Source organism: Adiantum capillus-veneris, chromosome 9, assembly GCF_014529385.1.
Source record: "Adiantum capillus-veneris isolate H3 chromosome 9, ASM1452938v2, whole genome shotgun sequence".
NCBI lineage: Eukaryota > Viridiplantae > Streptophyta > Polypodiopsida > Polypodiales > Pteridaceae > Adiantum > Adiantum capillus-veneris.
In genome coordinates, this window is record NC_140939.1 from 130,574,735 (window position 1) to 130,597,238 (window position 22,504).

Consider the following 22,504-nt stretch of genomic DNA (forward strand, 5'->3'; position numbering starts at 1 on the left):
AGTCTTGACAACACACAACACATGCACACACAAATGAGCATACATCAACATAAGTTTAGCGAACTGAGTTTCTGTCATGACTCCGAAGATCAAGGGCAGACTCAACCATAATGAAGCCTAGCATTAAAAGAAGCATTAAATAGGAAAAATTAGCACAAAAATGAGGTAGTTAATAAGGCATACGCACCACAAAAGATAGAAAGAATTAGCACAATATTAATTGGTCGTAACTCGGACAAAGACTTCACAATGTGAAGTCTGCATGTCCGCTATACGACTAAAAAATGTACCTAAATGAATCCAGGATAAGCCCATGGTAGTCACCCACAAGACAATATAACCATCAGCTCCATTATGCATAGTACTGACTAAATACACGACATCGCCACTAACATCGTCAAGGACCAACAGTGGGTGTAGAACTAGGTACTAACATATGCTCCCAACACAACACACACACGCACATATCAGCATACATCAACACAAAAATCAGCATATTGAGTTTCTGTCATGACTCCTGGAATCAAGGGAAGACTCAACCATAATGAAGCCTAGCACTGAAGAAGCATTAAATCAGAAAAATAAGCACAAAAATGAGGTAGTTGATAGGGCATATGCACCACAAAAGATAGTTGATAGGGCATATGCACCACAAAAGATAGAAAGAATTAGCACCATATCAATTGATCGTAACTCAGACAAAAACTTCACAATGTGTTTGCACGTCCGCTATACAACTAAAAAACATACCTAGATGAATCGAGGATAAGCCCTAATTCATCCTTGAAGGAAAGTGTAAGGTATATACACATGGTAGTCACCCACAAGACAATATAACCATCAGCTCCATCATGCATAGTATTGGCTACATACCACAACATCCCCATTAACATCGTCAATGCCCAATAGTGGGTGAAGAACTAGGTACTAACATATGCTCTCAACACAGCACACGTTATCACAAACTGCTGACATGTCAAGCCACTGAAGAACGGAGCCAATCTGCAGATCCTGGCCAAGGAGCCTAAACCCCAAGTGAAGAAGCAAAAGCAGTAGGAGTAGTTTTACCAACTTACAAAGTCTTGCCAAGTGGCCTATTTTTTAAGAAGAGTTCCCACCAACTTATGGGACCTCATCCGATGGGGCCCAAGGGACCTAAAGCCCTTAAAATAAAGCGGGACCACACACACAATCTCTTGCGAAAAAGGTGATGGTGTACCAGCTTACAGACGCTCGCAATTTATGATGATGACATGGCAGGCTATACAAACCTCCGTTTTTACGTTGGACTGCTGACGTGGCAGTTGTACAGAATTCCCTATTTTGCACTGGCAGCTTTTTGGTGCTAGAGCTTTTGAAGACCAGGAGCTTTTGAGTTTGATGCTTTCATGTAACTACTTTTCATAGGCCAAGGGACTTTAAATATGTGCAGAGGGCTCAGTCTCTGACACTCTTCCGGGTGAAGGTGCAAAGCGCGAGTACCGGCATTGTCCTGAGTTCAAGAAATATAAAGAAATACCGAAAGGCGCCAAGGTTTGGGGCCAGTGCTCTCTCGGGGTGGAAGTCCGCCACTCCCCGTCTCGTGTGCCGTGCTCTCTCTCTCTCTCTCTCTCTCTCTCTCTCTCTCTCTCTCTCTCTCTCTCTCTCTCTCTCTCTCTCTCTCTCTCTCTTTCTCTGTTCAGTGTTATTTGAAGGACTAAAAGTGCTCAGTCTGTTCTTTTCCGTTGGCACGTGGTGTCGTATGGTGACACACACACGCACACATAAGCATGCATCGACACAAAGTTCAATGTACTGAGTTTCTGGCATGACTCCGCAAACCAAGGGCAGACTCGGTCAAAGCCTAGCACTAAACGAAGCATTAAATCAGAAAAACAAGCACAAAAATGAGGTAGTTCAAAGGGCATACGCAACACAAAAGATAATTGTCCTACATATGTTATTGATCATGGGAGAGTCTCCCTTTCCTTATGTACAGTGTACCCTCTTGATAGAAAAGATTAATAACTAACAGAAGGATCGTTTTTTCATTTCTTTTTTTTTTTTGGTTAGGGTGCAGAACCTTGCAACTATGTTTTTGTTGTGGAGACCCTTCTTCGCATTTTTGCATCTAGACGGGATTGTTGAAGATTTGCTTCAAATCTATCCCCTTGAATTTGAATAAATCAAACACAAGGAGAAGAGACAACTACACTTTTAGGAGGCAGTGGCAGAAGGTCCTGTGGCTATGTTTCCTACAGGCCATTGAGACCTTTTACCTGCAATGCTTTGGCCTTGGAGAGAAGCGTGTGTGGCTGCTATGTTATCCCCAACAAAGGATGGGCTTTGAGGTCGTGTTTCCAACCCAGGCAACCCCCTTGCATCTGTTTTTAAAGGATCAGACTGGTGCTTGTACTGCTGTGCTTTCACCCCTTCAAAAGTGTGGCCACCTGGCACCATGTGCAGCCCGAAAAATCAATGTCATGGAATTTAAATTTACATCACTGAGCACCTATATTAGCTCAATATTGTCAATATACCGTAACAGTCCAAACATCATATCACATAATACGAACTAAAAAGGAAAGCAACAATAAATGGGTGACACTGGATAGGCTCACATAAATCAATAAGCATACAAATATCTGGTAATGTCTAGTGGCAAGACTCAAAAAAGGAAAACAAGCGGCAATGAGCAATAAGCATCTAGCCCAATAACAAAGTCTATTGTCATAAAAAAGAAGTAACGCCATCAGATGCATCAGACGACTCTACTGAAGAGGGGCAAGTCCCCATTTGCAAGGATCTTTCCCTTGTCGTCGTACTCTGGCTTTGCCATCACCTGCACTTGTCCTGGATCGTCCTCCTCTAAAGCAAGAATAAAAGATACATCCTCATTTGCCCATTTCCCAGAACGGACAGGAAGCTTCCCTCTACGAATGCTCTCTCGCCGTGCCGTCTCTGGATCTGATCCTTGCTCGCGCACAGGACTGTTGTAAGCCCATGCTCGTGACCTTGTAATATGACGATCCACACTCTCCAGCTCTCTATGCAGCAATAGAATAATCTTCTCCTACTCGTCTCTCACAAGCTGCTCCTGCTGCTCTGTAGTCGAATCGGGCACAATCTTCACTTTAGTCGGATCAGCCTCGAAAGCAAAACATACAATGCATTATAAAAGACAACTTAGAAGTTGAACTCTTTAAAGTTTGAAGATAATTATCGAGAAAACCTGCTTAGGTGTCCTCAATGAGTGGTAAGCTTGCACAACCTTCATGTTCGCTCGGCAATACACCAGCTTTTCGAGCTTGGTAGTGCTGAGACGATTGTGGATCTTCGTATGAATGAGCAAGTAAGCACTCCAATTATGCTCACATGCACCAGCAGAGCAATCCTACGTGTCACATGAGCACAATTCAAATTACCATTAGGCAACTTAATAGCAATGTTATGTGACCACTGCTTATTGAAATAAAACTTGAATGACAAATCACGATAGATCATGGCGCTAGCCAATTACCTGCAAGAGTAGGCGTAGTGCAATGTATGTGAGCTTTGGAAGACCTTGTCTTCCATAACTCTACCACCATGTGAGAGGACGCTTTGTCACCTCCGGCCACAGAGCTACTACTCTCACAAAGGATGATCCAAGAGAACTCTCCAAGCTCATCATCTCTCGATCAATCTCGAATTGCTCATCCTTTAGGTTCAAAAGGAGCCTCTCATTGAGCAGAGCTGGTGTGAGGATTAGTGGTGCTAATCCTATAATTATGACTTAAAACTTCATACTTAAAATCAAACTGAGACTCAAGAGACTGAATGTGTGTTTGATTGATTAAATGAATGCTTGAAAACTGAGTACAATAGGCTCCTTATATAGGAGACAAAGAGACACAAATGAAAACAGACGTCTCATGGTGAAGAGACGCGACTTTAGACGTAAAGACACATCCTTCGACAAAGAGCTGCAACCATTGGACGAAGAGTCGCAATCGTAGAGCGAAGGGGTGTGACCGGTCGAAGGAGTGGCTTTTGGCGAAGAGACATGTCTCTTGAGCTAAGGGTCGTGACCATCCAAGTGTAGGGGTTCTCCTTGGCATGGCACTTTGCGTATTTGCAACTAGGAGTAGATGAAATACTGTAACATAGTCACAATCGTGACATTCCCTCCCATTTATAATGAGAGCCTCGGTTAAAGAAATGACTTTTGATGTTGATAGAACTCTGGAAAGCATTGAATCGCCGAAAATCTTCAGTCTTTTGAATTATCAGAAACCTTTGTCTTGAACCTTTGCTTCTTGCGAAACCTTTTTGCTTTGGCTGCTAAATCCCATGTCATTGCATTATTCAAAGACTTTTTAGAGGAGTCTGGCTTAATCAGGTTGATTGCAACAAGAGATCGATCTTCAAAATTCTTCATGCGATGTAAGATTTCTGGTTTAAGATCTTCCAATATTTGCAAAATATTTGGTGAAGAGGAAATCTTCTCAAGGCACTCTTCAAATGGGGTAACTTTGCTAATCACTAGAAAGGAATTTGGAGGAAAACTGCAATCATCTTCCAATAATGAATCCCAAAATTCTTCAGAATCGTCTTCAAAAACTGCAACTTCATGACTTGCAATTGGCATATCATCATCCAATAAAGAATCAAAGAAAGCATAATCGTCTTCAGACTCGGAATCTGCAACTATGTCCTTATCTTTGTTTGGTAACGAAGTATCACTCGGAAAAACTTCTTCATCAATAATAATTTCTGCATCTGCATCGAGATCATATTCGTTTCATAATCCACTGTATCATGATGTTTGACTAGTACACGTGAGGCTTGATCACTCGTTCCGTATGATAAAGCCAGTGTAAAATCAGTTCACGTCTGTCTTTGAACAAATTGATAGTATTTCCACAAAAGCTAATGGCTGGATCATATTGAAATAACCAATGTTGACCAAGAATCATGTGATAGTAAGATAGAGGCATGACTTCAAAATCCGATTGATCTGCATAATTTTGAATACCAAACTGCAACTGTCAAATTGTCTCATCACAAGTTAAAATTGATCCATCTACTAGTTCCACATCATATAAGTAAGATGTCTTCTGAGTTGGTAAGCCAAGCTGTTGAACTATCTGAGTACTGACGAAATTATTCGAGCATCCGCTGTCCACCAAAATGTTGATGGAGCGCCCATTGAGAGTTCCAAGAAGCCTTAGAACTTGCTTTGAAAGAGGCTCCAAAACTAATGAACCACACTGAGCATGCTTCATAAGAATAGTCGTATCCTCTGAGACATGAATTGTATTGACCACTGATTTTCCTCTATCTTTAGCAGAAACTGGTTGTTCAATATTCGATGATGTTTCCACATTGGAATTCAATTAGATGGATTTGGTCTCTTTGGACATTGATGCCATCTATGGTCACCACCGCAAATTGTACATAATCCATCCTTCTTTGAAGTCGAAGATGCATTTGACGAAGAGCCTTGCTGAGTATTGGAATGCCGATCTTGAGAAAAATCACGTCCTTTACCACGATCAAGTGGAGCATTTGAAGAAGATCTACTTTGAGATTGTCGATCTTGAGAGTAGAACCTTGAAGTTGAATAAGGCGTTGTGGCTTGCTGTCTGAACAAAGACTGTTGCTGTTGACTTCGGCTAAAGCTTTCTCTACGATCGCGCTATGAAAAGAGAGCGTTGTTTGAATCTATCACCAGGAAAAAAAATCCGGGTAGGGCGCCGATTATCGCCAAGACGCTCCACATAGGCAATTGCAACATCCAAGGTGGTAGGGTTGTATTTGTGCACATCGTCCTTCAGGTTGGGTTCAAGTCCGTCGATAAAGCTGTGAAGTTTAGTAGAGGGGCTAAGATCCTCTATCTCCAGAGCTAGTCTTTGGAACTTTGTGATGTACGCAGCCAAGGAACCTGTTTGGCTCAGGCGGCGAAGAGAGGACTAGGCATGAAAATCCGCATTGGCAAGTTGGAACGCCTTGCGAATAGCACGCCGGAATTTATTCCAAGAAGGGATGTGTTTACCATCAGCAACCCGTCGTTGCCACCAAAGAAATGTTGTGTCCTTGAGCAAAGAACTAGCAAGTGCAACTTTTTTACTTTCTACTAAGTCTGTGTTGGACAAGTAGACCTCCATTTTGAACAGCCATTGGTCCAGCACACGTTTGTCACAGCGACCATTATACGGTTCCGGCAGTTTAACATCAAGCTTCTTCTTCTGTGGAGCATTAAAAAAATTATATAGTAATTGAAGTTCGCAATTGTCTACCTCATTAGTTGGATCTGATTCATTTGGTTCGTCCACTGAGGCTTCCGAAGAAGGTGGTGGAGAAGCAGCAGTAGTTGTCCAAGAAGTCGTAGGACGACTCCGAGAAGTATTTTGCGTCTACATTTGATTTTTTTACTTTTTACTTTTTTGGGATAGAGTCGGCAAGCCAACAAGGAACTGCCTTTGCTTCGCGTACACGCAAACGAGTCAAAGACAAGTTATCCTGCGAACTTGCCGACAAGGGGAAAAGCGCCTCCATGCCGTATCGTGGCATGTCAACGGGGAATGGAAGCAGGTTTCCCCCTCGGGGGAGTAAAAAGTCTTTTCATGCCATGTTAGTCAGTCCATGTTCCCTTGTTAGTCACGCCACCCGAGGGTAACGTCGGGAAATCACCAAACGAATTCAGTGATGCATTTAAGGACCAAGGCTGAGAGAGAGGGACATACCCTTGTAACTCACAGACCGTGATGAATCCTGCCCAGGTACTCCATGATTTTCGCCTGGTAGAAAAAGGCCCCCGTCCAGTGGATGTCCGGTAGGACTGCCATACCCAAAGTGGGCGTCGGCTCAAAGGAGGCATCCCGATCCGGCCAACCATGGTCACCAAGGCCCGCTCGGAAAGCCCCAGGACCATGTTAGGCGAGACCGCACCGTACGCAATAACTACAAGCCCTACGAGCTTCAAACACCCTCATGGGCCAGAGCATTGTAGTATCGTGGTACGGCCCCGCAGAGGAATGCTGCAACGTTATCCGCATAGGCACTCCTCAGCTGCGGTCCACGACGATCATTATGGGCCCCACGAGGGACAACCCAACCTAGCAATCGCTTTCCGCTAATCTCCCCTCCCAGGAGTAACACTTCGGTATCTTCACCGCTAGGATTGTTTAACAGCCGTCTACATTTGATCCACGCGAGTGTGAAGTGACGCAAGACTTGTGGAGAGTGTGGCCATCTGCTCCTTGATGAGAATAAGGGCATCGTCAAATTGACCACCTCCGTCCTAAGAATTCAGCATGGTTACACCTCAAAAGGAACTCTCAAACAGGTGCAAGAGTAGGTGCCAGGACGGGTACTCCGGAGTGGAGACTATGTTCGGAAACGGGTTCCGACTGTGAAGTTCGAGAATCAAGAATACTTATCACTTCTAGTGCAAGGGAGGTTTTCCGGTAGAAAACCTTCGGAAATCTCGTCTACATTCGCGATGTAAGGGATGGCCACCCTGAACGTGTCATGTGCCATGGGTGCGGTGCCGACCGTGTGTAGAGGGGAACTAGAAGGCCAGCGCTAGAGGGAGAGGCAGGAGGATTGTGGCTGGTCGTCATAGTTTTTTTTTTACAGAAGTTAAATTGAAAGGGTGCTTTCACATGGGTTAAAAATTATGGGGGTTGGCTGGCCAATTTAAATGAAAACCTTTGGGCTGAGTTTTTTTAAAAGTATTACGCTGCTGGAGTTTTACGTAAAAGGCTTGCACTGCTGGTTTGAAGTATAATAAAGGGCAACGAAGAGGCATGCCAACGAAAGTTCACAAGGGGCAGCCAGCGAAAGGCAAGGGCAGCCAGCGAAGGGTTTTTTTTTTCAGCCCAGCGATTCAACACCAAGGGGCATGGCTGCGAGCACCGGCGAAGGGGTGTGCTAAGGGGCACATCTCCTTGGGGAGAGGGTGCGAGCAAGGGAGAGAAGGTGTGGCTGCAAACCAGGTCAGTAACCTCTCACATGAAGGGGTGCGAGCACACGGGTGCGAAGGGGCACAACTCGACGGAAGGGCACACGAAGAGGCACCAACACAAGGGTTCACAAATGCACCGGGTACGCATCCAACACACAACTGTGTTCTGTTCTTTATTTATATAAGTGAAACAAAAAAATACTTGTTACCTCATGCTCACGTATATGTGCGTGTACCACCTTTCTTTGGCTTCCATACAACTCCGCGAAGGGGATAGAGTGTAGTGGCGAGGGTGAGAGGCTCACAACCTTCGGGTCCCGGAAAAAAAATTTTGCTCTGACACCATTGTGAAGATTAGTGGTGCTAATCCTATAATTAAGACTTAAAACTTCATACTTAAGATCAAACTGAGACTCAAGAGACTGAATGTATGTTTGATTGATTGAATGAATGCTTGAAAACTGAGTAGAATAGGCTCCTTATACAGGAGACGAAGAGACACAAATGAAAAGACACGTCTCATGGTGAAGAGACGCGACTTTGGACGTAAAGACACATCCTTTGGCGAAGAGATGCAACCATTGGACGAAGAGTCGCAACCGTAGAGCAAAGGGGTGTGACCAGTCGTCAATGAAGTGTGTCTCTTGAGCGAAGGGTCATGACCATCCAAGCGTAGGGGATCTCTGAAACCGGCCTGTTCAATCCAAAAAGGGCGGTAGACTTTACTTTAAACCTTGATTTAGCTTTCACCCATTATTAGTCGTCTATTATACCTGCGCTATAGTGACACAAGAGAGGGGAATGGGATACAGATGCTAGAATGCACCTGTATGAGAAGACCGACACCAGATTGGCCCCTAACTTAGACGCCCCTTTCGGTATTTCTTTATTCTTTAAAAGAGGGAATAAATGTTGTGGATCCCTACAAGCTGCCCCGCACAAACTTGGCTGAATTTCAATTGTTCCGGCCTGATTTCGGCAGCATAACTGTACTAGGACCCTTCACAATCAGTATTCCCACGCATTGACTGACTTTCCCGACGCATACGGGCACTTCGCAAAACCTGGCGAGAATCTGCAGCACGCTGAATTCTCTGTTTTCAGCCCTGAAAATGCGCCAGATCACCTATACACAGGTCCCCTTGCATCCCCGAACCTCCTGGGGGTATTAGGGTCCATTAAGGGCCAAAACCCTAAACCTGCAAAAATACACAGCAGGCTGTAATTTACTGTTTCGGGCTCCGTTTCGCGTGCCGGTCGCATCCGTAGCAAGTCCTCGAGCTCCCGCACCTGTAGAGCTACTTGCCCTTTGAATCGGACGAGATTTCTGGCGTGAAACCTCTCTGAATTCACCTGTACCTGCGGGGGGATTAGCCGCTAGCTAATCCAGTACCTGTGCAAGAGGCTCTTGCCTCGGCAATCGCGCATGAACCCACACAACTGTACATTGGTCAAATGAAGAGCCCACTAGAGGGGCATAACATACTGCAAAAAGGGAGAGAGAGGGCAGTGCGTAGCGTGCAGGGCATCACTCCTGGCACCGCACTGTGCATATGAGGGAAAGCAAGCACTCCATAGCTCTTAACCTGTGACAAAAACTGAAAATGAGGCTCTCCCCCTCCTAAATTCAGCGCCACTTCTTGTTGCATGAGGCAAGTGCACCAGAATGTGCCACTTGGCACATTTACAAGCATTTTCCCGTTTCGGGGTTGCCGCCTAAAAATCTCCCAACCGGTTGCCCAGTTGACTTCACGGCAGAGTAAGAAAATGTTCCCCTTGTCATTCCGGAAGTAATGACGTCAACACATTTTCAGGTCCCAAAATAGCAGTTCCCTAAATTTTAGGAGATGCTGTCATTGTATCTTTCTAGGTCATCCGACCCTCTTTGTACACTGCGGCCACATCCAAAACTGAAATGTAGCCTCTGTAGCAAAGGATTCCACTTTGGCTAGTCAATGACCCCACTTTGGCTAACCATAGTCTTTGTCCAACCTTAGTGCTCTCTTGCCCTCAGGCCTGGACTCCCTCTGCACAGTTCCACACTAGCTATGCAATGCAGGGCAGTTAGATTTCCCGAGGGGTGTTTCCAAAAAGTGAAGGTAAATAGATAATAAGAAAGAAATCAACAAAAAGGATAGATAGTAGTCACACGCTGGTGACAATCTCCTTGGCATGGCACTTTGCGTATCTGCAACTAGGAGTAGATGTAATATTGTCTGTAACATAGTCACAATCGTGACAGCTGGCGTCTTGGAGAAAGGACAGAGTAATGCAGCCATCCCATGAATGGGACGACTCATGAACTTCTATCGTCTTTCTACAACAGCCAAGACATCCTCTCGACCACAATTTACAAAATTTGCAGTTAGATTTGTCGAGTGACACATCCAACCCTTCGTGTTCGTGGACAAGCTACAGCATGACAAGGGTTCAATCAGTCCAGTCAGTCTAGCTTACGAAGTGTTCTGGCACTTTTGTGAGTCTGTTCGCAGACCGTGCATGCCCACGCAGTTAGAGTAGATGCATATCCTCTGGTTGCACACAGCATGATCATCAGCATTACCATCAGAATCCAACCGAATCCATCGGGAGCATTTTCCAGTGCATTAAACCTATTTTCCCTATTTTTGACATTTTTCACTTATTATTTTAAGTGACTTTTGTTGGGAACTGAGTAGGGCAAGATAATATATAAGCAAACCTAGACTAGCACTATTTGGCAGAAGAGCAAGGAGAACACAGGCCAAGGGCAGCAGGTTCCCCCTCTCTCTCTCAAGCAAGACCTTCCCCCCCTTGGTGGCGATTTCCTCCAAGCAAAGCCAGCATTCGACCACCATCTCCCTGGCGTTTTTCAGCATCCAGCCATCATCGCCATAAGCTCCAGCACCCTAGCGTTTTCAGCACTCAGCATCATCGCCATACATCACAGCAGACCAGCATTTTACAGCACAGCAAATCAGCTTTTTAAGCCTCAGCCTGCAGTATTTTTCAGCTTCAGTACAGCGCTTATAACTAGCGAAAGTCAGCGTTTTTCTTGCAACCTAAACCAGCGTTTTTGGGGCTGACATTCCAGCGTTTGAAGCATCAAATTTCAGCCCTTTTGGCATTTTTGGACAGCAGAGCAAGCACTCAATTTTTCAGCCATAGAGTCGGTCTCGTCGTCCACGTCGTCGACATCGACATAGCCCCTAGACTTGCATCAGTTATCATTCACCCACTTTTGTACCAGATTGTGCAATCAATAGTAGACCACTCTCGCCAACGAGAGTGGGGCCTTTGGAGGAGGGTTTACAAACGTCTCTAGTGTTGTATTCTCTTCTCTCTCTATCTCTCAGTCTCATGCACCTTCACGCATAGTGTCCATTCACTTGTTTTGTCCATTGCACTCTCATTAAGAACGGAAGGCTCTCCCTTCCGTAAGTAAAAGGAACCCTTGAGCACAGTTCGGAGCACTCATCTTGAGCAAAGTTCATCATTCATTCCGCTGGACCTTACATTGGTATCAGAGCTTTGGCAGTGTTCTGTATCACTCAAGGAAAGAACCATAGAATTTTTTTGCTTGTTGCGGTCGCACGTAACCTAAGTTCACTTGGACGTGTCGATTCCTAATCGTGTTTTTGAAGAGTGACAGGAATCCCAAGAAAGGAGGGCTTGTCCAGCCTCCCCTTGTGCCTCTTTTCACTCATTGAGAGCGGACCGTGCACTTAGCGGCCAGCCAATCGACGTGAGGTGGGAAAAGGCAACCTTGGTGTGAGCGCAAGGCCGCCAAGGGGTGCGCCCGCGGAAAAGAGCACAACTCGGGTAAAGAGAAGATCCTTCTCTAACACAGATTGCAAGCGAAAGAAGACCCTCAAGAACCCAAGAATCTCAAGACCCTCAAGAACTCAAGAACTCAAGAACCCAAGATCCACAAGAACCCAAGTTCCTCGTGAACTTAGGAACCAAAGATCACAATGCACCCGAAGCGAATGGATACTTCGCATGGAGGTGATAGGCATGAAAGTAGTAGAAGAATTTCCTCACCATGGAGGTTTTCCTCACCCTTCCCCTACGACATCTACGTCCGAGATTGCACCAAATCCTATGGAGGCCTTGGTCAAATCAATGATGGACATGATGGCACGACAAGAAGTGACTCACAATGCCTTGGAACGCGAGCGCGATGAACGAAAAGAAAGAAAACCACAACGAAAGGAGGAAGCTGAAGTAAGACGAGTTGTCACGTGATACATCTAACCCTATGTGTCTGTGGACAAGCCTACGAAGAAAGCATGGCAGCCATAGATCGTGACTACGAAGAAAGCGTCGCAGCCATAGAGCGTAAGTACGATTTGGAAGCCAAAGAAAGTCGAGCCAAATTGGATCGCGAGAACAAAGAAAGAAAAGCAAAATTTTATTGCGAGAACAAAGAAAGACAAGCAACACTTGATCGCAAGAACAAAGCAAGACAAGCAATGAACGACCGACACATGAAAGAGATGTTGCGACTCTTTTCTCAAGTGCAGGCACAGATGCAAGAGATTCGGGAAAAAGAAACCCTCTCAGTCTCTTCTTCTCCAAAGCATGACACACAGGATTTGCATGATGATACGCATGATGGTTTGAATGATAATGATGAGCATGATGATTTGGATGACACTGACAAGTATGATGATTTGCATGATCAAGATGTCATTTCTCACAAGCATGATGATTTGCATGAAGATGATGTGATTGTTCACAAGGATGATGTGTTAGTGGATACGTTCTCTAGTGAAGCTAACCTAATTGCAGATTCGATCAATCACGAAGAACCGATCTTGGATCTCGAGCCTAGGTCCCAAGAACCCCTTCAGGAAGAACCGATCTTGGCTCTCGAGCCTAGGTCCAAAGAACCCTTACAGGAAGTACTATGTGTTCGAATGATTTGTCAGCACGCATTGTTCAAGTGTTTCATTTGTGATCGTTTCCTGTATTTTCGTCAGCGTCTTTATGTGATCCCTTTTCCTAGGCATAACATATTGTACGTTGAACACGTTTCACTCATGAATGAGCACGGATGTATGCGAATTTTTCATGAAAAGCTAAAAAATATTCATTCAAGGAAGTCACATTCCATGTCTCTTCCTTGGCACGACACAGTGGTAGAAAGAGCACATGAAAGTATGAGCACCAAGCATGGGCATTTCCGTTGTGAATTGCCACAGTTGATTGCTTTAGATCAGAAGAGAGATTCGATCTCATTGTTTGCGTGTGTGTGGTGAACAGTTTAGCACTCCGTCTCTTTGTTCATCTACATTGCATGCACACTCTTTTAGGAAGACAAGATTTTTTCCAGTCACTTTACATGGAATAGGTGTGTTCATGTTTTTGTGTTGGAAGTGGTTTCAGGAATTTTCAGCCATGGAGATTCTTGAAGAAGAAAGAAGCAGGACTCTAGACGAAGTTGAAGCATTGAAGAAGATTTTGTGTCGTTTTCGGCGCGACCCAAAGAAGAATGCATTGCAAACCTTTATGGAGTTCAAGTACCGCACGACCCACATATCAGAGTGGGCCGGCGAAGAGTCCCTTCCAAGATTCCGGATGCTATTGGCGATCTCCCTCGACACCATACAGTTCGGTAACAGTACCTCACTTTGAAAAGAAGGGGATGTCACACGACACATCTAACCCTATGTGTCTGTGGACAAGCTACAGCATGACCAGGGTTCAGTTCAGTCAAGTCAGTCTAGAATAGGAAGTGATCTGGCACTTTTGTGAGTCTGTTCGTAGACCGTGCATGTCCAAACACTTAGATTAGATGCATATCCTCTGGTTGCACACAACATGACCATCAGATTCCAGTCAGATCCCATCGGTAGCATTTTTACAGTGCATAGGCCTATTTTCCCTATTTTGACATTTTTCATTATTATTTTTAAGTGACTTTTGTTGGAAAGTAGGTAGGGCAATTTTGCTAAGTTTGTATAAATAAAAACCTAGCTAACAGGAGAGGCAGCAAGAGCACCTTGCTCAACAGGCAACTTCTCAGCAAGACCAACACCCGCAATAGCCCTAGCGTTTTCAGCCATCTAAGGACCAAGCGTTTTTGCATCAGATCAGCCTTGGCGTTTTGTGCATAGCAGATCAGCCCCGACGTCATCACGACATAGCAGATCACCCTATCATTTTGCATTTGTAGAACCACCGGCGACAGCAGGACCAATTTCAGCCCTAGCATATTTGGTTTGCAGCACAACCTCAGTGTTTTTGCAGATCATCGCGACAGAATCAGCCATAGGACTAGTGTTTTCAGTTTTCAGCCTTTAGCACTCGCAGAAGAACCCCCGAACCTCGCAGATCTCACCTTCCCGCAACAGTTCCTCGCCGTACGGTCAGTTTCCGCAAGGTTTACAGTTTCAGCCCGGAAAACGTAGATTTCAGCATCTGCGTTTTCAACGTGTCGTCGTCGTACCGTCATCATCGACATCGTCACCGACATAGAGTTAGAATTCAGCAGATAGAGGATTGCAGATTTCAGCCCTTAGCATTTTCAGATTTCAGCCCGTCTCGTCGTCGTCGACATTGTCGGCAAGTCCAAGCATTGTAGAGATTTGTGCAATCATAAGTAGACCGCTCTCGCCATAGAGAGCGGGGCTTTCGGAGGAGGGTTTTACGTCGTCTCTGGTGCCGTATTCTCTTCTCTCTCTCTCTCTCTCTCTCTCTCTCTCTCTCTCTCTCTCAGTGTCCATTCACTTTGTTTGTATCCATTGCACTCTCTCATTAAGGATGGAAGGCTCTCCCTTCCATAAGAATAAAAAGGAACCTTGAGCACAGTTCGGAGCACTCATCTTGAGCAAAGTTCAAACATTCATTCCGCTGCACCTTACACGAGCGGCCTTGGAGGCCGATAGGGAGGTTCAACAGACCTCCGCACTCAAGAGTTGGTTCAACAGGTTCTTGCCTCGAAGTCTGAACTAGCCAAAGATGTTGGTAGTTCCTCAAGTGGCGCAAGCCGAGATGCGGACTCCAACAACCCAGTCACAAAGAAGTTGACTTTCAGTAAGTATGATGGTAAGATGGATGCTACGGTTATTCATTCTTGGTTGCATCAATTTAATGCTTATTTTGCGACAACTAAGAAGACGGGAAATAGCAAGGTTTTGACGGCAGTTATGTACCTTGCTGGTGATGCCATAAATTGGTACCACGGATGGCAAGAGGCACAGTTAGCCGTGCACCTAGAGGAAGCCGACGAATTCACGCCCCTTTCCATCAATTGGCTGATTTCCAAGACAAGCTCAAGACGCGGTTTATGCCACCTCAGTATGAAGAATCAGTATGCAGATTCCGAGTTTGGTAAGCATTGGTTGCAGGCTCTTGCTTCCCAAGGGCCAAGCAACTATCTCATTCGTGATGGTTTGTTGTATTTTCGTTAACGTTTATGTGTGTTGCCCTCTCTCAGGCCAACCATATTGCATGAATGCGCATGATTCTCTCACGGGTGGGCACAAGGAAATGAACACCACTGTGGAAAAAATAGAAAGATTCTTTTATTGGCCTAAAATGTGAAACGATGTGTTTCGTTATGTCACTCGATGCACTATATGTCAAAAGGTAAAAGCTCCTCGGGGTTAGCAGCAAGGCCTCTTGCTTCCGTTGCTTATTTCTGATGGACCTTTTCAAGATATTTCCATGGATTTTGTGACTAACCTTCCACCAAGTTTGCATTCAAGGAACACTCAATGTTTAACAATTGTCGATCGTTTCAGCAAGTTTTGCATGTTGATTCCTTGTAAAGCCACAGTCACCGCACAAGATGTTGCACGGTTGTTCATTAAGCATTGGTACCCCCTCTGTGGTTTGCCAAAATCAATTGTTTCAGATAGGGATGTTAAGCTCACGTCCAATTTTTAGGGCACACTCTTTAAAAATTTTGGCACTAAGTTGAATTTTTCATTAGCTGTTCATCCACAGTCAAATGGTCAAACAGAGATTTACAATCAATTGGCTTTTGATGTGTTAAAGTCATATGTGAGTCATTGGATGAGATATCTGAGAGTGTGAAGCTTCGGCTAAGCAAGGCTCAGGAATCTTATTCACGACAGGCTAATAAGCATCGTCAGGATGTTTTGATCAAGGAAGGGGATTGGGTGTATTTAAGAATCATGAAGCAACATCTTAAGCAAGTTGGAAAGAAGTGTCCCAAGTTGTCTTTTCGGATGTATGGTCCATTTCCAGTCATTAGAAAGATAAATGAGGTTTCAATGAAATTGCAGTTGCCTAACTCATGGTCAATGCACAACGTTTTCCATGTTTCTTGGTTGAAAGTGTTTCAGGGAACACCTCCGAAGGACATTTCGGAAGAAGAAGAACCAGAGATCATCGATGAAGCTGAAGTCATGGAGCCGGAGCAAGTGTTGTTGCATCGGTTTCGACATGGTTCGAAGAAGCAAGTGAGACAATACTTTTTGAAGTTCAAGGATCGAGGGACCCACGAAGCGATGTGGGTCGACGAAGAGTTTTTCAAGGATTATCCAGAGTTGTTGGCAGACTACAAGGAAGCCATGCAGCTCGGTACCAATACCTCACTTTAAAAAGGAGGGGATGTCACATGACACATCCAACCCTATGTGTTAGTGGACAAGCTACAGCATGACAAGGGTTCAGTCAGTCCAGTCAATCTAGCTTAGGAAATATTCTGGCACTTTTGTGAGTCTGTTAGCAGACCGTGCATGCCCAGGCACTTAGCGTAGATGCATATCCTTTGGTTGCACACAGCATGATCATCAGCATTACCATCAGAATCCAACCAAATCCATCAAGAGCATTTTCCAGTGCATTAAACCTATTTTCCCTATTTTTGACATTTTTCACTTATTATTTTAAGTGACTTTTGTTGGGAACTGAGTAGGGCAAATTGGGTAAGATAATATATAAGCAAACCTAAGCTAGCACTATTTGGCAGAAGAGCAAGGAGAATACAGGCCAAGGGCAGCAGGTTCCCCCTCTCTCTCTCAAGCAAGACCTTCCCCCCCTTGGTGGCGATTTCCTCCAAGCAAGGCCAGCATTCGACCACCATCTCCCTGGCGTTTTTCAGCATCCAGCCATCATCGCCATAAGCTCCAACACACTGGCGTTTTCAGCACTCAGCATCATCGCCATACACCACAGCAAATCAGCATTTTACACCACAGCAAATCAGCGTTTTAAGCCTCAGCCTGCAGTGTTTTTCAGCCTCAATGCAGCGCTTATAACCAGCGAAATCAGCAAGCATATAGCCTCCACAACCAGCAGTTTTCCTATAGCTTGAGTCGGCGTTTTTCTTGCAACCTAAACCAGCGTTTTTGGGGCTGACATTCCAGCGTTTGAAGCATCAGATTTCAGCCCTTTTGGCGTTTTTGGACAACAGAGCAAGCACTCAGTTTTGCAGCCATAGAGTCGGTCTCGTCGTCGACATCGACATAGCCCCTAGACTTGCATCAGTTATCATTCATCCACTTTTGTACCAGATTGTGCAATCAATAGTAGACCACTCTCGCCAACGAGAGTGGGGCCTTCGGAGGAGGGTTTACAAACGTCTCTGGTGTCGTATTCTCTTCTCTCTCTATCTCTCAGTCTCATGCACCTTCACGCACAGTGTCCATTCACTTTGTTTGTCCATTGCACTCTCTCATTGAAGAATGAAAGGCTCTCCCTTCCGTAAGTAAAAGGAACCCTTGAGCACAGTTCGGAGCACTCATCTTGAGCAAAGTTCATCATTCATTCCGCTGCACCTTACAAGATTATACTGGTAACTACATAGACGACAAATCGCAACACAATGCCACACAATACCTACCGATCCTCAGTCAATGAAGTAGAGGCCACAACATGGGCCTTTATCTCTTGAAAGAGATGGTAGACCAAGCTAAGGGTAGAGCCCTCCATGTTTGTGACTCGTAGAAGCATGTAAACTAGCTGCAGTGCTGAGGTCAAGCTCTCCACCTCTCCCCAAAAAGTCTCGTCTAGAACTCGCCGTTGTATGTACCCGGTGGCCTCCTCCTTTGCATGATGCATCTCTCTCCACTTTGGGTCCATGGTTGTCTAGGTTAGTGAATCCCTCAATGCAAGGAGTTGTTGTAAGATCAGGTATATATATGCATACCTGGTCTTCAATGGCCGCACGGCGCACTATGTCAAGTGAGTTGTGACTCCTAAACATAGCTAGTGCTTGGTGTTTCTTGTGAAAGAATGTCACGATCTTGGTGGCATCTGACAGAGTAGGCGCTATCCATGGCAACTTTCCCACATCCTCCATCACAAGTCAGCACAGTGTGAAGCGCATGGAGTCCAAACAATCGTGGGAAACTCGGCCTCCACCATGTCACCCATAGCCTTACAGTTTGAGGTGTTGTCAATCACAATCTGCACGACATTCTACACACCGACCTCTAGAATAGCCTCTCGAATGTGATGTAGATAAATTCACAAGATGTTAATGATGTGTTGTCTCCAAATGTCGCTCCAACCATCCGAAATAATAGTGCATCCAAATTGCTGCCAGCCTGCCTTCATTGGAACCAGCGCTTTATCATTGCCTCCTGCTCATCAAGAGTTGTAGTGTGCATCTTGTTATACTCCAATCCAAACCAAGAATTTGTCTGCCCAACCTCTGCTATGGCTCTAACCATTCTCTTCCACTGCTCACTTCTCAAAACATGGAGAGAGATGTCGTACTCAGTTTAGTGCGAGCGATCTCCATCTCAACCACCTTTTGGTGCTCTTTCAGCCAGGATAAAGAGGCCACTTGAAAAGGCAAGGTTGTCTGCCTAAGCACTTGCGTGTTATCCAAATCATCCTCCTATATATCACTAACACGGGTCCTCTTCCTACTAGAAAAGATGATGCCCTGAATGTGTAGATGAACCACCTAAATCTCCCACAACAGCATCGTGAAGAGCATCCTGTGTCTGTTGTGTACCTGGCACCTTATCAAAAGCACCCATGGCTAGAAAGTTATCAGCAATCAACTGGTCCTTGATGTCCTTTGGAATCTTCTTGCACCCCCCACAGTTATTGATTGTGCCAATGCTTGTCGAGTGCTTTATGGCTCAAAAAATTGTGCTAATTAACTTACAGTACTCGCACTGGCATCACCCTGTGCCCGAACCACTTTGCTTTGGAGTGTTGACAATGTGGATAACATTGGCATGCAAAGCCCAGAGAGGGTTGGTAGGCTTAGGCATGGTGTCTCTTGTCGCAAACCAAGAAAATTTTACGCGAGAACTGACGCCCAATATTGTGTGCAAGATAAAGAGAGAGAGAGAGAGAGAGAGAGAGAGAGAGAGAGAGAGAGAAGGGGGGGGGGGATGTACCTCGATGAAATCTCCACCCTAAACCTAAGTTTGCAAGTTCTCTGCATGTGGTTCTCAACTTCTCCGTCTCTGTTCTGCTCTCTCTAGAGACTCACTTTTGCACGGAGACTTAAAAAAGCCTACACACCTTACTGATAGGCCCTAAAAGCCCCAAACTTTCCCAGCATAAAAGGCAAGGCAGTCCGAGAGCAAGCTGGATTTTTTTAAAGAAAATACCATATTGTACGTTCCGCACACGTACGGATCCGTACAAAACGGATTGTATGGTACATACCGTACGTATGTACTGAAGTGACCTTGTCTTCAAGTGATGGTGAGAGTGATTTTTCTAGAGATAGCGCGAGAATCCTTATGAATAGGATTCCTCAAAACTCAGTTCACCCTTCACTGAATAGGATGTCACAACTTGGTGACGTGGAAACACCCAAAGCACAAGGACGAGGGTTAGGTTCTTTAACCCTAATCCCTGACCAACTTAAAGAACATGGTCGAGAGGCCTAAAATCCAAAAAACCTGACCAACTTGTAGAGCTTGGCCGAGGGGCCTTGTCAAGTGTGCATTGCACTTGAACCACGTGGACAAGCTATTGTTAGAGGTCAGCACCAGTCTTAGTTAGCTTAGAATTTAGCCTGGCATTTTGTGAGCCACTGGAAGGACATGCATGATCAGGCACGTCATAGTTGCATACCCTCACTTGCACACTACAGTCACGTAAGTATATAGGCATATGAAAGCATATAGCCATATAAACAGTCACTTAAGTCATTTATTGATAAGTGACTTAAGTCATTTGAGAGCATATAGCCATATGAACAATCATTTAAGTCATTTATTAATAAGTGACTTTAGTCTTTCACATGACATTTATAAAAAGTAGGTGGGGAAAATGACTAAAAAACCTATAAAAGAGTCACTTGGCCTTCAGTTTTTAGGACATCAGAACCCAATACCCACAGGGGCATCCAGCACCCACAACACATCAAGCATAGCATTTGTCACAAACTACTAACATGTCAAGCCACTTAATTAACTTATGAGACCTAGTCCGATGGGGCCCAAGTCACTAGAGTTAAGGCAAGACCCACACACACCCTCAGAAAGTCTTACGCAGCTAGCTGATGACATGGCACGACAATACAAGCGCTCGAGATTTTTCGCTGACATGATGGCATGGCATTGAACGGGCGCACTAGCCCCAAACCGTGGTGTCCCTTTCGGTATTTCTTTATATTGCTTCCACAAAGTACAAGCTCTAGGAACTCCACTCTGCTTATCCACGCGGTAGAATGCCAAAGAGAGAGCCCACACAACATATTTAAAGACCCTTGGCCTATCCAAAAGCATCTCACATGAAAAGCATTACTTCTAAAAGCATCTGATTCAAAAGCAAGCACCCTACTTTATTTTAGGGTTTAGTGTAACAGACTTGGACACTCCAAGCGAGAAAATTGATAGCAACACACAAATAGAAACTTCATAATCATTGAACTTTAATAGAGAGAGAGAGAGAGAGTCGACACGGCCCGGAGTAATTTCCGCGTCCAGAGGTATTGGCCCCAAAGTCTGGCGGCCCTTTCGGTATTTCTTTTTCAATAATCATGGCAAAGTACAACTCTCTGGAACCTTTGCTCTCAAACTCTACGCCCAAATGCTTTGCAAAGTGAGGCCCCAAGGGCTCTTATAAATTTACAAGGGATGCCAAAAGCAGAGCCCCAAAAGCAATTAAACTCAAAAGCAGTTAAGTCCCAAAAGCAGCAGGCTCCAAAAACTGCCCAAAAAAAAAAAAAAGCATCCGCGCAATTTTCGGAATTCCGTACAGGCTCCCATGTTAGCAGGCTGTCAGCGCTAATTGCGGGTGTCCGTACGGCTACCGCGTCATCTGCCTGTCACCGCATTTTGTGGACAGTCCGTACAGTTGTGCCACGTCATCATCTGTCCCTACAGTAGTCCTATCTGCAGGTGGTCATGCCACATTATCATTTTGTGACATGCCCCCCTCTTGAAAGAATTGTAATCGCCCTTGATTACGCCTGCAAAATAGACAGACCATAAACCATTTCAACAGACACTGGCACTAAGTACCGACGCACTAGACGACACAAATCCAGCACTCCTACAAAGACGACAGTCACATCACATCACATCACATCACATGACCTCACATTCAAATTACAATCAGATCACGTTCAGATCACATCGAATAGAAATTCATTCCAAATCTCAGACCATGACTGCCAGCAACGTATTTAGTAATCACATCTAGATCCATCCTGGACCTCACTCATGTCAGATTAGCTAATCCCATATTGCGATCATGTCTATAGAGATTTTCGACTCAAGCACTGTCCTGTGCAAGTAATCAATCGCCTCAAGCACTATCGTGTGCAAGAAATTTTTTCCGGGGATCTCATTTCGAAGTACTTCTCTCATGAAGTCATTCAACAGAATACTATCAGCCCATCAGTATCACTGAAATCCAAAGGAATATTAGTGACTATTCTTTCTAGGTAATCTGTGACAAAGGAGCGGAGTAACTCCTCTCTTGTGCACTCCTGCCTCCACCAGATTCAGCCTGTTGATCTCTGGGAACTCTTGGAATTGCCAAAGCTAGACCAAAAGCGTCAAGGTAAAGTTCCAAATTGGAGGGGTATCTGCTAGGTCCTCCTCCATCCACTTCCCATTCAATGCCGAATGGTTCTTAAGTAAGAACCACCATTCACTTAACCTTTCTCTTTCCTACCTTGGCAAGCCAATATCTGTTCCGAAATGAACATCTCCTCGCTCTCTTTCACTATAGCTTCATTTGGAAGTTATCACTCCTCCAAAGTGATCATCATCTCATTCTTTCATTCTTTCTATCTTTCGTTTCCCAAGGCATGCCTTCTCAAACCATAAGAGCACCCAAATCATTTTCCTTCAGTTGCAAATCGCGTCGAATCGTGGCGACTGCCTTTTGAATCCGTGTTGAGACTTCTCAAGAGCCTCGTGCACCTTGGCAAAAGCAGTATGTAGATCTAGATCATACTGATCTGCTTCAAAAATCTTATCATTTGGGTCTGGGGAACGTTTTGATCTACAAGCTGATTCCCTTTTTCCTTTCTTTCCTTGTGCCCTGGGACTTGCGGGTGTTCTTTCGCTTCCCCTGTCCATTGGCACGTCAGTGTCAATCATCGGAACCCTTAGTTGGTCAGAAACCTCTGATTCTCCAGAATCCGATGATGAGCTATCATCCAATTCCCTTGATTCATTCTCTTCACTC

At 44.9% G+C, this 22,504-nt stretch overlaps 1 protein-coding gene across 5 annotated transcripts in view; it reads right to left on the reverse strand.

Annotated features, from left to right (window-relative positions):
• LOC147451177 (chromatin remodeling protein EBS-like) overlaps positions 1–22,504 on the reverse strand; it is a 119,278-nt gene that overhangs the window by 72,321 nt on the left and 24,453 nt on the right. The window contains exon 3 of one of the 5 annotated variants that reach the window (XM_086520137.1): positions 2,259–3,373. The exons of the other annotated variants lie outside the window; for them this stretch is intronic. Within the exon in view, the coding sequence (XP_086376263.1) occupies positions 3,253–3,373 (121 nt within the window). The 3' untranslated portion in view covers positions 2,259–3,252. The remainder of the gene's footprint in view (positions 1–2,258; positions 3,374–22,504) is intronic. 5 annotated transcript variants of the gene reach the window in all.